The sequence below is a fragment of the Fulmarus glacialis genome, unplaced genomic scaffold, assembly GCF_000690835.1.
Source record: "Fulmarus glacialis isolate BGI_N327 unplaced genomic scaffold, ASM69083v1 scaffold3, whole genome shotgun sequence".
Classification (NCBI taxonomy): domain Eukaryota; kingdom Metazoa; phylum Chordata; class Aves; order Procellariiformes; family Procellariidae; genus Fulmarus; species Fulmarus glacialis.
This window is the reverse complement of record NW_009200765.1, coordinates 6,765-20,541: the sequence shown is the minus strand read 5'-3', so window position 1 is coordinate 20,541 and position 13,777 is coordinate 6,765. Positions and strand designations below refer to the sequence as shown.

Genomic DNA, 13,777 nt, shown 5'->3' with positions numbered 1-13,777 from the left:
CTGCACTTCATGATCAATAACTGCAGTGATTACCCCCCCCAAACCAGAAGAGGCTATTTTTAAATGTGGAAATTGAACAGAAGTAATCCTAGGTTAACTTGATTGTTCAAACTGTGTAGCCCAGGTGCAAGGGTTGTGTCTGTGACAGGGTTGTTGGTAATCCACCTGCAAGGCCAAGTTTTATATGTGAGTATTAATAACTGCACTTCATGATCAATAACTGCAGTGATTATGGTATAATACTGATATGCTGATAATTATGAATAATATTGATAATAAGAAATAATCAAGTAAGAGCTGATGAGATTTTGATACACATGTAAATACATGAATTGTGTAGCCATTAAGATTTCAACTGCTGAGTGTACTAATCAAGAGCTAATCAAAACAGTTGGGAAATGTTTGGAAATGAACGTGTAGAGTAGCTAAAGGCATGTTTTAAAGGGTGGCTTAAGGGCTTCAAGCTTTTTGCAGAGTGACTTTACTATGCTCAGGCATGTCATTTTTCCCGGAGTGCTTTAATGATGTCAACAGGGCTGTGCGTACAGAAATGGATAATGAACAGCTAGCAAGGTTTTTTTGGCTGGGTTTCTTGCATCTAGGATAAAAGAGGGCTAACCTCTGTCTCGCATCCTACTGGAACAAGCCAGCAAATGCTGAGAGCATCCTTTGGAAATGGTAGAATTGCTTGGCCTACTGCCTTCTGTCAGATGATGCTACTTAGTTTTAGTGTATCATACATGAAACCAACCCCAACAATTACAAAATTGCGCAGTAATATCCAGGGCTGAGCAAGAGAGACAGAAGGAGCCTGCATGCCAGAATTTCTATGCCAAAGGGAGGAAGACCTGAATAGTGTTCTCCTACCTCATGACAAGAGACCATTTGGATACTGGCAGTAGTCACGAGATCTCGTTTGTGCAGGCTGGCACTAATCCGTTCAATATAAAACACATTGAAAAAGGCCTCTGATAGAGGTAGTGGAAGAACCAGGTCCTATTAAGCCGACGCTGCCTGCCTGCTGTGTGCCTTCACACAAGGTGAAGTGGCAGCACTAGGATGGGATGTCCTATCTCATGGAGATATGACATCTGACCCTGCCTTTGGCACACCAATCGGCTTTTTGCATTAGAAAAATGTAAAAATATAGTTTTTCTAAAGAGAAAGCATCGGGAGCAGGTAGTCCTTTTCTTTGTCAAGGTAAATGGGATCTCCCTTGTAAGACCATCTCAGATGGAGAGTGTTCAAAGCTGCAGTTTCCCAGGAAAGCATCTTTGTCACCAGAATATCAGTCAGAACAACAGCCTTCTCGCATCTCTGCTGCTAAAACTCATCCACTGTAAATGAAAACCCAAGGTTGTGGGCAGCAGCAAGGTTATGGGGAGGAGTAATTTGACTCTAGGACTCTCTATGCTGTTTGCACCGTACTTCATTCTTGCTAAGTAAAAAGCGTAAAACCACATCACCCCCCTGCAGCATATCTAGACCATCTCTATCCTTCCTGACTGTCTCAAGCTCCTGAGCTCTTTGCTCCTCCCTGACCGGCAGCGTGGGCTCGGCAGGCAGAGGAGCCCATCTGTGGAGACAGCAGCAGGGGCCAGCCTTGTCCGGGCACGTGCAGGACCAGAGACAAAGGGAGGAAATGCAGGACACAGGCAAAGTGTTTACAAATTGATTTGTGTTGGTTCACACACTTGAAATGCTGCACTCCAGCAGTAATGGATTCTGGACCTTTTTTCTGCCTTCAGCCACTTGCTGGTGGTGTGGGTGCAGCTACAGGGCATTGGTGCTTTAGGACTGGAAGCTTTTTAACCTGAATAACTTCAGTGACAAATGTGCTCCTGCTGTTACTGAACCTGGAGCACAGGTTGGTGCCTGCAAAGGCATCCATCCTCTTTTCCCCTGCATAACCTGCAAAACCAGATATTCTGCTCTACAGTTATGCAGTCCCATGGTATGACCGTATATCCACAAAGGACTGTAGCCATAGGCCTTGCAGGAGGGAGGTCTGCCATGGTCCAGTCATGGCTTTTTCTGTTTTGGCTGTTTCTAGTTGTCTTTCAGCAGGTATGCATCCTTTGGCTCCTGGCCCCTTGCTCTCCTGCTTATCTGGTTCTCACCCCTCATATTTTTCATCTGCTCTGCTCCTATTCTGGCTCATTTTTACTACTCCCTTCTCTTCCCCCAGTCTAGCCTCACTGTATGTGCTCAGTGGCGTACGAACTAAGAGAGATTTCAGCTGGAGTTTGGGGGCACTCTTGGGAATGGCCTTGTTGTTCCACCTTCCCCCTTGCCCGTTTCACATCTTTCTATGTCAGAGTCTGAATCCTGCAGATCAACAGCATTGCTACAATGCAGCAGGGCAAGAATTTTCCCTAGTTATCCGTAAGTTAGTGGAAATACAGATAAAAAACTAGCCCTGCATCTGTGGCCGTGGAGGCTCTACGGGCAGGTGTCCAGCACACTGGCGGCTGCAGGTACCTCCAAGAACCGCATCCATCCGATGGGGATGCGTGGCACTCCTCTTTGGAGGAAAACCCAAGCACTCTCAGTAGTGAGAAGGCTCAGTCCAGCAGCGTTACCAAGGTGGATTTCGTGCTACACCTAGAAGCTTTCCAAACTGCGTGCTAGCTTTGGCTAGCCCAGCCTGGCTTCATCCAGCTGTGACAGGATTTTGCCCTAAATGATTTCATCTATTTCTGCAGCTCCAGCATGCACTTTTATCTGGAAGCGAACTGTTTACTTATTTGCTTTTAATTATTTATGGTAATGAAATAGCACCCATATCTGAAAATTTTCCACAAAAAATGAATACTCTTGTAGTTCAGATCTGTGACCATGAAAGAAAACACAGTTCCCCACTGTTGCTTATAATGTTTATTTGTTTTTAACTTCAAAACACAGGTGATTTTCTCAAAACACATAGAGTAATGGGAGAAATGAAGGTGGGCTCTTTCTAACTTTCCCAAGAAACACATCTGGAAAAGCATACTTTTGCAAAACAACACCACTTTCACAAACCTGGACAGTGAGATTCCAAAAAGTCATAAATAGCAGTGAGGTTACCAACCAATGTTGTTGGGGTTTTTTTCTTCTTTTTTTTTTTTTTTTTTCCCCTTGTTTAACTTGCAAACAGCACTAAATGAACCCACAATTTCCATGGCTAATACAGAGACATTTTTACAGAAGTGTCTGAGTATGCAGTTAATTTCCAAGATGGGGAATTATGAAGATATACCTCCTCACTTTGATTCTGTAAAATAAATTTTGTGGAATAATTGGATATTATAACATCTGATAGTCTTGCTACTGATTTAAGCCTACAGCTCAGCTATTTAAATCACCATCCTTAATTGCTACTTGGTTACTTTTACCTAAAAGTCATTTTTTACCCATAGGCAGGTACAAAAACTTTCTTTAGAAGCAGCAGTGAAGTGTTGAATTATATTTTGTAAATAGCTCTGATGCCACACTTCATCAGTATTCTTAAAACCTTAGTCTCATTTTTGGTTTCATTGCCTGTACAACATCTCTTAATAGTCAGGTAGAAAACCAACCAGTTTGGAGACAGATCAGTAAAATTAAAGGCCAGTTTTCCTGAATCTGAATGCTACAGCCAGGCCCTGAAGGGAAGGTCAGGGTGGGTGGAAATAATTCTGCAGACCAACGAGGAAAAGTATGAAGCCACAGTTCGGACTAAAGTGACTAGAAAATGCCAAGATCTACAACTCCTAGCACCTGCATAGACACACACAGAGTCAGGCACAGACGATCAGACACGCACCCCTGCACGCACGGGCCCTGGGAGCCGCAGGGCAGGCACGCCTCGGTGCCCCACAGGGAGCACAGGGCTTTGCCTACCAGCTCGCGGCCATTGGAGCTGCAGCAGCTCCACAGCAATCTCGGCAGGACCCATCTTCTCCTACAGCCTGGGCTGTGCAGCGCCACAGAGCTAAAATGATCCTCTATGGCTGGGACTGTTGAAGAGCAAAAAACATATTTGGGAATGCAATCTCTTAATTAATAAAATCTGGATGGGAACATATTAGTTATTTTTGCTAGCTAATGCCTGCTCTTCACAAGTCAGTGTTCCTTTTCCTGCATGCATGTGAAAATCGAATGTTTCTGGCACTGGGTGTGCTGCCCACATTGTAACGTGCTTCACAGCTTTTTGTACCTACGTAGAAGGAAAATATCACTTTACCATCTGATTTGTTTGAGTTGCATAGTCATCAGTGCTATAGCAAGAAACAGATGGACTGGGAATTAGGAATCACTCAAGCACTGATCTGAAGAGGGTCTTCCTGAACACAAAGCGGGTACATGTGTTAAGTGGCCACAAAACTTACAGTCTATCACATTCAATATCAGGGTTATTAGATGGCGTATCGAGAATACCAAAATACACTTCCCTGTTTGCTGGAGGTGGGGTATTGGTTGGACTTCCCACCCCAGAATCAGGGCTTGGTGCAGGGTGCATTTCTCCTGCATACTTTTCTTCTTTCTGAGAAGGCTCTTGTTGTTTTTGCTTGAGGTTTTTGAAACGTTTGAGCTTCACAGGATCCTTGACTTCCTTGGCACAATGGAATAAGATGAAAATGTCCCTCCGAAATTTGGAGCTCATTCCAAAATAGATAATGGGATTGTAGAAGCTGGCAGACTTAGCAAACAAACTGGCAAGGATGCTGGTAAGATTGGGCACAGCGTGACCATAGGCAGACCATATAGAGATGACAGCGTATGGTGACCACGCAATAATGAAGGCTGTGCAAATGACAATAGAAACCTAAAAGACAGAAGAAGAATAGTCTTAAACCTATTCTGGAAAACTACATCAGGGAAGTAATACACTGGGAATAGTAGCTTGGACACTTGGCTGGAAGGGAAACATTCGAATTGTCCTGAGGGTATGGCTCACAGGAGAGTACAGGCAAGGAAGAGGTTAGCTTTGAGGGAGCCAGGCAGACCTAGAAGCTATATATCTAATTTTGGCATGGTGGTGTACTTGAGCAATGCCTCATCTAATGGAATGGAAATAGCTACAGTCCCATGTATGTTTATATGAATTAAGAGGGTTTTGGGTAGAATTAAGTCAACGGTAAGTAATTTGAAAGCTCCACTGTAACTTCTGTGTATGCTCAGAAGTAACATAACTTCTGAAAGAAAAGAGCATATGCCAAACCAAACTTTTGTTTTTGTGAGGTATAACCCACTCCAATTATATTCAGATTATTTTTCGCATGTGATGTAGCACCAATATTTTAGCCAAGTGACGGGATAGAAGTTTTAAACAATCTTCATATTCTTCACTGAGTTCAGACTCTGTCACTAGAGATTATAGAGAAATGAAAGGCAACTGATTATTTTGTTCTCTTCTGTTCTAGTTGGGACCAATTTTTGGAAAGACAGATTTCATTGAGAAAAATCCCACCCAACATGAAACCCAGACTCACCCTGGTGACGTCCCGCTCCATTCTCCTCTGTCTGTCTGTGGGATCACCCAGACCTGTTAATGCATGGCTTAGCTTGACAGTATTGATAATTGACACATATGAGAAGACCATGACTGTTACAGGTAGGAAAAAACAGCAGATAAAAATGGAGACAATGTAGGACTTGTAGATTGTAGAGAAGTTGGCTTTTGCCCAGTCTATCTCACACGTGCCATACATGCGATCTGGAAAGCAAAAACAAGTTGGTTAGCATTTTTAGAACATTTATCTGCTTTTGAGTGATTAATATATCAGTTCAAATGTTGTATTTTTCTTCTTTTAAGCAATAAAGAATGGATTGCTCTTTCTGATTTAACGAGCCGTGACATAATTTCCTACATAAACAATTTTTCCAGACCACCTAGACCAAAACAAGTTTTAATGCGTATTATCATTATCATTCTGTCCGGTTTAGACTTCCAGTGTAAATACATAATGCACAAACTGTTGTTTCAGAATAGGAAATTGTGATACTTTATTAGAAAAAAAAGGGTATTCATTCAGTAGGTTTGATATTTTTGAGTGTTATCTACTCTTATTTGTCATAATCTTCTACATACTAACTTCCTAAGATAAGCACTGTAACAGCATAACAAGCAATTGTAAAGAGACAATATGCCAAATGTAAAAAGTCACTACTTATATAGCAAAGTAGGAAATAAGAATGTCAAGGTTTTTTAATAGAAACAAAAAGACAATGAAATTTTTACTGTAGCGAGAGTCATGAAAGGAAATTGATACAGTTAATGGTAAAGATTATGGGAAGATGAAACATATAAATACTTAGAAAGATATGAGACCTTTTGCTAAATGGAAAGCATACAGTTCTGCAACCACAAAGGAGCTGCAGGCTCTTAAAAATGAAGTTAGGCAGATTGCAGGATCTGCAACTAGTGGGATTTACAAAAGGACACTAGCTGATCAGGTACTTAAGGGAAAGGCAGTGGGAATAAGGTGCAGTCTCTGCTTAAACACTTCTGTGAATAACAGTTGACTTCTTTAGACCCTCTGATGTGTTTGCAAATGTGTCCTGATATAAAACTTGAATTTGATAGCATTAGAGGTTTTCTATAGATTGAGAGTTGTTGATTTTTCTTTTTAAGTGGAAAAAGCTGTTTTTTCTGACAGCTATGGCAGCAAATTGGATTATAAATAAATGAAGCATGAACCAAAATTATGTAAGTCAAGTATTAACAAGTCTTGGAGATACAGTACAGGTGAAGCCTGCGTGATTTAGCAACAGATCTCTCCCTGATATCCAGCGATAATTCTGAAGCAAAAAAAAAAAAAAAATCCCTTAATTCCTCACAGGTGATAGGAGGTTTAGACAGGATGAATTAAAGGAGAAAAAGATTAAAATCTCTTTTATGATTCTTATAGAAAAAAGCGTGGTATTTTTAACACCAAAAGTTCTAGGTGTTGCTGTCTGGATGTGTTCAGTAATAGAAATAGACTGTTGTCTCCTTTGCCTTTTTCATCAGTAGACCCCAAGATTCAAAAAGATAACATATCTGGCTTAATTCCAGGTTTCTGTTTTGTGAAAACTTTTGACTGAAAAAAGAAAGCAGCCTCCAGATGACATGAAAAGAAAATCCTGCAGGTTTTCTGCGAGTGAGAATTCAGAGCTGTGTTTCCGCCCTCTGCAGAGACACTGGCAAGTGGCATTTCCAAAAACCAGCGGGGTCCTGGGGAGCCCTGCAGCTGCTGTATAGAAGTGAGAGGTCCGAGGCAGCCAGGTGTAAAGTGCCGGTGCCCGCTGCCTGCTCCGCTGCCTGCTGCCAGACTTGCCATTGCTGGGCTCCCACATCTCCATGGGTGCCCTCAGTGGAAACCTGTTTAGAGTCAGATAGCCCAGGAACCTGAAACCACTGTGATTCTCAGTAGGGAAAAGTGCTCCCAGAAATGGTCTTGAAGACCACTGTCAAGGGATTGAATCCAAAGTACAAACAGGATCCATGGGGGCACTTGATGCCCTGGCAAGGCAGTGATGCCCAAGAAGTCCCTGGCTCCAGTTTAAGGTTAACAGGGACATCAGAAATCCTTCTACAAATAAAGAGCTAGTAAGATTAAGGTAAAAGGAAAACACAGATCACCAGAAGATACACAGAAAATGACCAGTACAAACCCCCCAGGTTTATGACATATCCAGAGTGCAAAAACATGACATAAAATTAGAACAGTCTAATAAACACTTTGGTTTTTTCCTCAAACAAAAGATCCATTGAGCCTAATATCCTGGTAACATTTTGGTTTGGGAAGGATAGAAGATTTAGCCAATCATAGAAATGGCTGCTTTTCTCACACCCATACTTGAAGGGTTTAGAGATACCTCAAAGCTTATGTATTTAATAAGAAGATATATTCACATAGCTGCTTTAAGAAGTCTTCATAGATTTCATGACTTCTCAAAGGATACAGATGCCTACAGCATCCAGACAGAAAACTGCGGGACAATTTCATTCACATGATTTCAGTTGTTAGGACTCCTGTATCATTACCATTTGTTCTTAGAGGTTTGTTTTGTTGAATTTTTAGAGACTTAATTTGAGACTATTTCTCCAACTTTTCCCCATGAAGACATTTTCTGGTGTGGGAATATCCCTTAGCCATTGAATTACTGCAGTGTTCACTATTCAGAAGTTTTCCTGTTTTTCCCCCTTTTTCCCCCCTCCTTATTTGCTTGCAGCCTTATCACTTCTTGGACTGACAAACTTTCTGACATCTTCTTCTTCTTCTGCTATGTTAGTTTTCATATTTTCAACAAACTGTTTCACCAAATCATTCTGGCTTGTCTTATCATAGTTTCAAGTTTAACTTGCTGGAACTTGTGTTCTTTTCTAGCTTCCTAATCTTGACAGTCTTTGAAGGATGTCTTTTGATAATTTCCTTTATCTCATTGCTTAACCATGCCAAATATTTCTGGCCTCTCTTTTTTCACAGGTAATATGCACTTGGTCCAAGTCTTTCCTGTGTTATCTTCAAAAAAATCTCTTTATACCTGATACCAAAGCAGGCAACACTCTGAGCGTACATCATGCATGATAAATTATTTTCTCAGTTCCACTGATAATCGGTCTGGTTTATCACAAACAGCAAGAAAGAAAGGTAAGTATCTTCATTAAATGGAGAGGTGCCAAATAAGTACAACTGAAAGATACCTGTTACCTGTATAACTGCCCCAGCCGAGTAATGGAGCTGCTGACCAGAAGAAAGCTGCTATCCAAATGAGAACCAGAGCCACCGTCATACTGCTGTTGCTGATGCAGTGACCTGCAATGGCACGGTTTAGTCAGAAAATAATATCTAGAAAGGCAAACATACCTCTGAAATCTAAATGCACTTATATACCAACAGCTAATAAGGAAAATACAGCTATTTAAAAAAATATTAAGACAAAAAAAATGCATATTCATAAGAAAAGCTTAAATTTGAAAGCATCTGCCAGGCTTGTGTTCAAGACCATTTGTGAACAGTGGAAATTAATGGCTTTTAAGCAGGAGACAATGTGTTTGTTGAGCACTGCAGAACTGGCAAATTCTATGTTAGACATGTTTTGCAATTTTGTAAAAGGCAGGAAACAGTTAGTTGTATGTTAAGTTTTATGTAGAAACAAACAAGATAAGTCTGAATTCGGAGGATTTTCTTATTCACTTCAAGGTTTTCCCTATTAAAAAGGAAAAAATACGTTAGATACTCAAACTACATTAGCCATTCAATACAAACTACTTAATCTGTCTTGCTGTTGCCATACATTGTGGTTATTTCTTCATTTACATGAGAAATATTTGTGCATCCACCACTCTCTGTTCCTCAACATTTCTGTAAAGTTATACTGGGTACTTGCTCAGATTTCCTCAAGAGGCAAACATAAATTATGCACACCCTTAGATGAACATGTGATACAGCTTTGCAAAAGAGAAATGTGGGTTTTAAATATGACTTAATAATATGCAATGCATATAAGATGTACAATACATCACAGCCAAATTCTAGCAGCTCCAACAGCAGTTTGAATTGAAAATTAACTTCAAGAAGTCTGTCATTACAACAAACTGAAGAAGAGCTTCCTGTGGAAAAAAAGACCTCCCTGCAGAAGTTCTTTTCGCAGCTAATACTACTCCTGCTATTAGAGAGAAAAACTCATATGATGCATCCAGTGTATTTATGTATGCTTTACCTGCAGACTTTAATAGGTTCCTGTCTGAAAGATGGTGCAAGCCAGTCGTAACAAAGGCATGAAAATGGAGGATACATTACCTAAGGATGGGTGAAAGGAAGACGAGGGAGAATTTATGGGAGGTGTAGGTATAAAGAAGAGGGATTACCTAAGGCTGTCAGTGGAAGTCAAAGTTTTCAGCAGGCAGGAGGTCTAGGATGAATGGTAAGGAAAGGTTTCTACTGATCCTGTGAAAGGGAGTGCTTGGGGTGAGTGTGGTGATGTAAAGAGGCATACAGGGAAAGGGGTAGATGATGGCATGTTTATATAGACTTGCTGATGAGGGCTTTACAGGGCAGGAAACACGTAAAGGATTTCAGACCAGATTTGTATAGTGGGACACTCGTAAGCCTTTACAGAGACATTTATACCAAAGGTTAATAAAAAAATGAAAATAAAAAATACAGAAAGAGAGTGGTTAGTAAAAGGTTTCTAGCACTGGAGAGAGTAATGAGCAGTAGTTGTTTGAGATATTCAGGCTACAGATCAACAGGGCACTAGAGAAGGAAGAAGTGTGCGTGCAAGGCTGCGGTGATGGTGCTTTGCAGATCAGGAGACCGGGCCTCTCCGGGCAGAGTTGGGTCATGGTCAGTTCTGGGCATGGTAGGAGTAATTTTCATCTCCCATGGTGTGAAACTCTGCACCAAGGGGAGGCTAGAGAGGCATGTGGGGATGGCAGGCTGCGCAGTGCTACAAAACCTGGAGGCAAAGATGTGCAAACCGAACGTTCCCAGCGCCATCTAAAGCAGTCCATGATGCCGGCCGTGCACATACCCAGGCAAAACACCCTGAAGAGTAAAAATGTTTGTATGTAGGGCAGCCTTCCGAACCAAGGATCTTATCAACAACTGGAAACTTCCCAAGCATCATCTCATAGAAGATGAAATTTGTTACTTACAGTGAGAGCCAGACAACAATGAATGCATCACTTAGGAGTCATTTAAGTTGCATTTTGAGGAATACAGAGGGTCAGCAGGACCTGTGGTATCTTTGGCACAAGGGTGAATTTAACCCATGGTGACCAAAGTGTACTAGTAATAATTTGGCTCTTATTGGGGTTAACCGTGAAGGATTCTATGCAAACATGTTTGTAATGTAAATGACTGCATTATGTTCTGGTTTCCAACGTGTCTAATTTATATTTGATATAGCCTGTGACTGAAAGAAATACAGGTTTGCACTAGGTTCGATGAAGGCAGAACTGGACTTGCCTTTATTCCTTACCTCTCTCAGGATGGCAGCCCCTGATGTAGCGAGTCACACTGATTACTGTAAGGGTATTAATGCTAGCCAGGCCAAAGAGAAGCGTCAGGAAGCCATCAACCTGAAAAACAAAGCAGTGCAGGATGTTCTGCAGAGAGTTGAAGGGGAAAAGAACAACAGGGGTTGTTCCCGTCGTTTTCATGTTAATGCTCTCGAAATTTTTTTCAGAAACCCAACTAGCAGGGAAATATAAAATGTCAGGTGCAGTTATCTTCTATAGTATCAGTGAGCAAGTAAATGTCCAAAAATTATATAAGTAAGTAAGTGCTCCGTCATGTACATAAAATAATCTTACATCTATGCTTCACTTGCCAAATAAAGGAGAAAAACTGAAAATAAGAAGAGCTCTGCATAGGCAAAAATGCACTGGGTGCAGCTGCCCCGCTTAGGCAGAACAAACATGCAAACTGAACCCATGAAATTTAGGCCAAAGAGGGAAGAACGTAGGAGGTAATGGGCTTGGCTGAGTGAGAAAAGCTTTTTAAAAAGTTAAATAAAACCATCCAAAACTAGATCATTCCAATAGGTTGAGTCTCAACGCTGGTGCTACTGATTGCCTGCTGTTTATTAAGCCCTGATCCCCACCACCTCTGACTGAGGCAGGCAGAGCCGTACGGCCGTGTAGGCTCCCACTGACGTCAGTGTCTCAGCAATACACGCACAGGACGGTTATAACTCTGCTTTCTTCACTTATGGGTCTAGGAAGGAAGTTGCTGCTGACTGTAGGGGAGATGGATGTAGCCATCTGCTAGGGAGCACTACATGACTGGGAAATGATCCAGGCAAAACGCTGAAGGCAGTCCTTTTTTTGAAAGCTTGCCATGATATACCAAACTGGCCAGAGCAGAGGAGCTCTTGGAGGTGCCAGTTTTTAATGTTAAGCAAGTGTCTCTGGACTGTAACTTGACATTCAAGTGGCAAAATTATCGGTGGAAAGGCACATCATTATTCTATGGGAACAAATTCTGTCTTTGTGTGAATGGGCACAACTGCCATGGAATTCAGTTTATCCCAGCACCGAATCTGGGGCTTTAATCCAGGCTTAAAGCTGAGACCATGGCAGACTGTATAGATTAAATTAGGTGAAGGGTTAGGAAAGGGCTGCTTCATCATTTCTTTCACTGGTGGTTTTTCTTGCTACCAACGCCCTTATGTAGACCCTATATCCTTCTTAATGCCAACTTTTACAGACCCACCACATTTTAAATGCACGCAAGACTTGCTACTACAACAATCTACATCCACCTGTGCTCCACTTACAATCAGCTCATGCTTGGTGTATAAATGCAACCACGTTTACACCAGAAAACAGACTTCCTTGGATGTCTCAGCTACTTGCTAGAAGTTACACTTGGCTGAAATTGGCCAAGTGATTGGTCAAGAGATTGGTTAAGTACCTGGATATGCAAATGTGCTCTGCATTTCATTAGCCTTATTGATGCAAACAGCTGCTACTTCTCCATTTTCTCTAACTATGCTTCACAGGTGCGGAAAACACCGCGGCCAAGGACTACGGAGAAACTGGGCTGCATAAGCTTAAGCAATTGCATTAGTTATTAGATTAGAAAGGAAGCAGTATTTCAGCAATGATGCAAATAAACACTTTGAAATTAAGTCTAAAGAGATATGAGACTGAATACTAAAGTAGTAGGACAAGCTTCTCAGTGTGTATCTTAGCCCTTTTACGCTGAAACTGGTTGAGTTTTTCTGAAATACATCAATGTATGTTTTATCACATGCAGATGTGACCATTATTCTCTCACCCCCCTTCCCTGATGTCATACCAAAGAGAGACAACTATATTAAGTTCAAACAGCCCTTGAGCACACTTACAAGGGAAGAAAGTGGGTCTAAAAATACACTCTTGCCCTTTACCATTTAAGATGAAACGCTGTCACCATAAGAAAGAACAAGCCAAAATGTTTTCTTTGGAGTGGTGTCTTGCTAAAAAAATGCAGTTTTACCTAAATCAACATAGTTCGTAGGACTTGTCAGCGCCATGTCTCATTTCCATACTACTTCACACCAGCATTTCAGCAGATCAAAATACTGTTGCTTCTTCTAGTGTGGGGGCTATCATCAGAGATTAGTAAGTGGCTAAAGTGGCAGCAGTCCCCCGGGGGCGGCTGTGCTAACTGCCCCTGGGCTGGCCACAGGCTCAGCAGTTAAGGAACAGGTGACAGGGTGAAATGCCAAGGAGGAGAGCGAGCTCTGGGGATGACAAGAGTGCTGGGATGAAATTAATAGAGGAGGTAAACGAGGTGGTTCTCAAGCTGCAGAACAGCGCATACAGAGGCCACGGCATCTGGAACATTAAAACACGAGAGAGCATCCAACAGGGTTAGGGCTGCTTTGGGAGTAGGATCCTCAAACCAGTATCATCCCTGCCAAAATTCTATCGGCAACAAGTTAGCTCTTGAGCCTAGCTATGCATATGCCACTTCCCAGAAAGTCTATTGATTCTGCAATACTTTTATATTGGTGTCACATAGACATATGTCTTCAGAAGAAAACGAGGGATCTTACTCTAGCCAACCTCCTTTAAGCATACACCTACTGGATATGAAAGAAAGATCTCTGCTACTTTTTCTGCTCCTGAACAGACAACACTGACTGTAGGTAGCAACCAAAGCGACTTCTTGGAACCCAGGGTAGTTAGCAACTGCTTTAGCATAGTCCTGATTTCTATAGGCAGAGATATTAATATATGTAGGTTACAAAAATATATGATATTCTCATTTTTCTGCATCTTTAAAGATATGTGGAATGACAGCCAAGGAAATACTAGAATAGTAGATAACAGTTA

The 13,777-nt window shown here is 41.5% G+C and overlaps 1 protein-coding gene across 1 annotated transcript; it reads right to left on the bottom strand.

The window, feature by feature from the left end:
* Positions 1–4,345: 4,345 nt before the first annotated feature.
* On the bottom strand, positions 4,346–11,032 carry LOC104073782 (visual pigment-like receptor peropsin; the record flags this gene model as incomplete). The annotated part of the gene is made up of 4 exons (XM_009573694.1): positions 4,346–4,786; positions 5,454–5,677; positions 8,658–8,762; positions 10,933–11,032. Coding segments are annotated over 4 exons (870 nt in total), but the record flags the coding sequence as incomplete, so codon positions are not given.
* Between the last annotated feature and the right edge of the window lie 2,745 nt (positions 11,033–13,777).